Genomic DNA, 4,353 nt, shown 5'->3' with positions numbered 1-4,353 from the left:
CCCCCCTCAGGTAGCGATGGCGGCGAGTGACGGCGAAACGGCCCAGCAACAAGTGAGCGGCGGTGGGGGTGAGGGGGGCTGCGGGGAGCAGCGCGTGTGCGCTCGGGGTGTCACGGTCCCGCCCCGCGGCGTCCTCGGTCGGGCAGCATGAGCGCCGCGTCGAAAGCGGTGGCTTTAGGTGGCTTCGGGTGAAGCCCGGCCTTGTGAGGGGCTCCGTCCCCGCGGGCCGCGGTGCGGCCCAGGTGGCAGCGCGATTGTCTTTGTTCGGGCACCAACGGGTGGCTGCACGTTTGCACTGAAGAGCCATTTCAGGTGTCCAGTTTGTAGGTGGAAGGTGGCTGTCCGGTTTTTACGGGAGCTTGCTGGGTAAATTTATTCAGCCTTCGTAAGAACTAGTGCCAGGGCCTTGAGGTTTGTCTCCTGCTGGGGGATGACCCAGCTGGGAGTGGCACGGGTTGGGAGCTGCAGGGATGTGTTGTAGCTGCCCCGTGTCACTTTACTCACCTTGTCACTGCTGAGATACACAGGATTATCCGTAGAAATGCAAAAGCTGGTGTGTGTACGGAAGAACTGAGCAAAGTTTGCTTATGCTGTGAATCGGGACTGGATCCCCGATATTTATGGCCTTCGAGCGTACTGAGTCTTGTCACATTTGTAAATAAGCTGTAGAAGAGCAAGACTTAAAACTGTGATTGGCATGCAAGGTTGCAGGCTTTGGGGGAGTTTGTTTATTTTTGCATAATGGTTTTTCTAGATTGATGAAATTGAAGCCCTTTCATCCATATATGGTGAAGATTGGTGTGTTGTTGATGAAGATGAAAAAATCTATTGCATTAAGATTAATGATTGTCTGGATCAACCAAAATGGACCCTCTGTCTGCAGGTATAGTGGTGTTAAGGAGTTTGACACAGAATTTGCAGTTGCGCTGATGCAGGCAAAATCTTGTGCCTGCATGAAGCTCTTTTAAATACGATGTATTATCTACTCAGATGGATTAAGGAGCTTTTGGATTGGAATCTGTGATAGACTTTTCAGTGATTGTTCCTGCAACACATCAATGTGCTTGTGACATTTTCAGTAGTTACATATCCTAATTCCATACCTGACAAAAACTAATTTCAATGTTATTCTTCAAAGACTAATCTTTAAAATACTTTTTACATTGACTTTGTGCAGGATGCCTCAGTGAATCTGCTGCAATTGCTTCTAGATTTACTTTCTGGAAAGTGAGGATACAAAATGAAATTCGTATCAACTTAACTGAATAACTTGCTACTTTATGTTTACAGAACTGAAAACAGTAAGTTTACTTAGTGGAAGAAACACTGAAGTGTCTACTTATGGAAGTGCAGTGCCACTTAAATAAGTCCAGTAACCATGTACGCAGCTCCTTTCAAATTTCTTCTGCACTTTATTTTGCGTGACACTTCATCTACAAAAATTGCACCATGAAATATAATATTTGTATGCATTACCATTATTGGAATACTAAATACAGATATTCAGGTTTTCTTGTCATTCTGTAACAACATAGCCAACTATTTTCTTCATTTGTTACACCGATTGTAGTCCTAGTGCTCGACATCGGAGGCCATCAGTAAAGGTCAGCTAGCTGAGAGGAGTAGTCCAGCGAGTACTTATCCTGAAATATCTTTCAGGTGATTTTGCCACCAGGATATCCAACTGCAGAGCCACCTATTTATCAACTAAAGTAAGTGAAATTTTCTTTCAAACGTTTGTATTTCTTTTTTGAATTATCACTGTTGTTTACAGTGTAAGTTGAAGTTTAGTTAACTCCTTGAATTAAACTATACTGGGGGGTGGGGGATGTTTCCATCAAGAATATTCTATTCTTTCTCCTGAGTTAGCCTGCTGGAACTCCCTATGGCAGTTTGCTGTCTTCCCTCAACTCTAATTCTTGCACCATTATTTTGTGGCAAGGCAGCAATTAGACTGTGGAGGTATGGTGGCTGCTGCCTGTTGTGTTGGACAGTGATGTCTCATCACTTCCTTGGGTGTCCCTCTCTTGTCTGGATCCTTGTTTCAGATTGTAAGGCGTGCTTTTCATCTGAGTCCTGGCTCTTCTTGGGATGGTGCTGTGGCATGTGCCATCTTCCTATTTTCCTTCCCTGCTCTCCCCTTGTCTCCTGACATGTAAACAAGATGGGAATGGAGATGTGTAAGCCAGGTCCCTGATTTGGATGGTAGAGGGACTTGCAGGGCATGACACACAGCATATCTACTGAGTTTTGGTCAGCAGTATTGACAAGGCAATACAAAATAGCGCTGGTAAACTTGAGGCAAAGTTTATAGTTTAACATGAGACCAGGAGAATACAGGTACAGAGCTGAAGGGTCAGTCTAAGTATAATAGGTACTATGGTGCTGAAGGAGTTGGAAAAGTAAACTAATAATCATAGAATCATAGAATAGTTTGGGTTGGAAGGGACCTCTAAAGGTCATCTAGGCCACCTCCCCTGCCGCGGGCAGGGACATCTTCAACTAGATCAGGTTGCTCAGAGCCCCGTCCAACCTGACCTGGAATGTTTCCAGGGATGGGCCATCCACTACCTCTCTGGGCAACCTGTGCCAGTGCTTCACCACCCTCAGCGGAAAGAATTTCTTCCTTATATCTAGTCTAAATCTATCCCCCTTTAGTTTAAAGCCATTCCCCTTGTCCTGTCGCAACAGGCCCTGCTAAAAAGTTTGCTGCCATCTTTCTTACAAGCCCCCTTTAAGTACTGATGGGCTTACTAATACATAAGGTGACTCTGGAGTGACAGTGGCCTACCATGAAAAACAGGTCCAGCTTTCCTACCTGAGGTAAGAAAAGGCAGCCCAAGTTTGGAGTTTTGAAGGAGAACTGGGTGATCATGTTTTTACCAAGACGTTTACAACTGGAATCTTGTTAAGTGGGAATGACTGACAATGTTTTATTTTCAAGGTGTTTGTCACATTTATTTTAAAATGAATGTTTGTTGAGGTGTTGGAGTCAGTGTATGAGCACAATTTTCATTGTATTTCTTTTCATTCTAGCGCCCCTTGGCTTCAAGGACAAGATTATATGGAATTAGCAAATAGCTTGGAAGAAATATACGTGTAAGTTAGAGACTGTGGAATATAGTAAAAGGGGACAATGTATTTTCAGTTTCATGCCCTTCTCAATGTATGCTTTTGAAGTACCTGCATGAACTAGTAGTTGTGAAGTGATTGCTACAATAGCCATAAAACAGCAAGCGTCTTTTATAAATCTAACAATTAAAGATGCCGTGTATTTACTAAACATTTTGCAAGAACAAATTGTGTTAAACTCTGACAAATTTCTTTTATATTGTTTAGACCTGGTGTTCTATAAGGATAGAAGTCTTCATTTTGATTCCCTTTAGAATCTATGAGATTGCTTATGAATTGGTGCTATGAAGTATGAGATTTCTGCATCTATTCTGCATTTGAATGTTAAACCGCAGGATGTGGAAACATTTGTTCATGTCTTAGAGCGTAAGTGGCAGAACAGTTTTTCTTAAAAGATAGCTAAGGGATAAGTAGGTTTTAAAACAGATTAAACACGTGCAGAATCTATTAACTAGAATCTGTAACGTGGCAGACTGTTTATTATCACAGTGTGCAGCTAACAACAACACATAATGAATGCCTGAGAATAAACAGAACATTTAGAAATACTCAAATTACGTGTTTTTGAATTGCTGTGAAATTGGGGTAGTAAATGTAGTAATTTTATATGGTTTATTTAATTTTTTCAGATCCCAAAGATAATATAAACTAAATGAAATGAAAATAGGTCATAAGGAAGCACAGTCACGTCCAAAATACTGAAATCGGAACATCTTGCATAAGAAATGTTTTTTAATGCCATAAAATACGGAAGAGAGCACTTAGCTTGCATGAGGGTTTTTTATTTAATTACTCAGTTACTTTGATTAACTGGATTTCTTATCTACTTAAGCAACAGATAATTTAAGCAAGTAAAAATGAATTTGAAGTGTTAAAAATGCACAAGGATTTCAAGTGAAAAGTTCTATGGGATCATATTAACCACAGTTGTTCAGTGGAGCAAAAAGGACAGAGATTGTCCTTAACTCTGTCCAGATTCATAGGATTTGCTGGAACCAGAGGTAGAGCTGCTGTAAGTGGTTCTTCAAATGTCCTGAGCATCTGCCGCAAGTTGCCGTATGAGGACTGTGAGGAGAAATAGCAGGGTTGTGAAGCAGTTTTTTCTTTTTTTTTTTTTTTTCTTTTTTTCTTCCCCCCTGCAGTCTTGTAGACTGTTAAATTGTGCTGGTTAGATCAGTCCCTTGCAGCTCCGTTCTGTCTATATCAGTTGCTGTTCAGAGC

The 4,353-nt window shown here is 41.7% G+C and overlaps 1 protein-coding gene across 2 annotated transcripts in view; it reads left to right on the top strand.

Annotated features, from left to right (window-relative positions):
* The first annotated feature begins 6 nt into the window (after positions 1-6).
* The window catches only part of IMPACT (impact RWD domain protein), a 20,297-nt gene continuing 15,950 nt past the window's right edge, over positions 7-4,353 (top strand). For both annotated transcript variants that reach the window (XM_009331441.1, XM_009331440.1), the window contains exons 1-4: positions 7-52; positions 755-883; positions 1,660-1,712; positions 3,037-3,099. In XM_009331441.1, the coding sequence (XP_009329716.1) occupies positions 17-52; positions 755-883; positions 1,660-1,712; positions 3,037-3,099 (281 nt within the window). In that variant the 5' untranslated portion in view covers positions 7-16. The remainder of the gene's footprint in view (positions 53-754; positions 884-1,659; positions 1,713-3,036; positions 3,100-4,353) is intronic.

The sequence above is a fragment of the Pygoscelis adeliae genome, unplaced genomic scaffold, assembly GCF_000699105.1.
Source record: "Pygoscelis adeliae isolate BGI_AS28 unplaced genomic scaffold, ASM69910v1 Scaffold108, whole genome shotgun sequence".
In the NCBI taxonomy this organism is placed as follows: Eukaryota; Metazoa; Chordata; class Aves; order Sphenisciformes; family Spheniscidae; genus Pygoscelis; species Pygoscelis adeliae.
The sequence above is the reverse complement of the archived record's forward strand: the minus strand, read 5'-3'. Positions and strand labels throughout refer to the sequence as shown.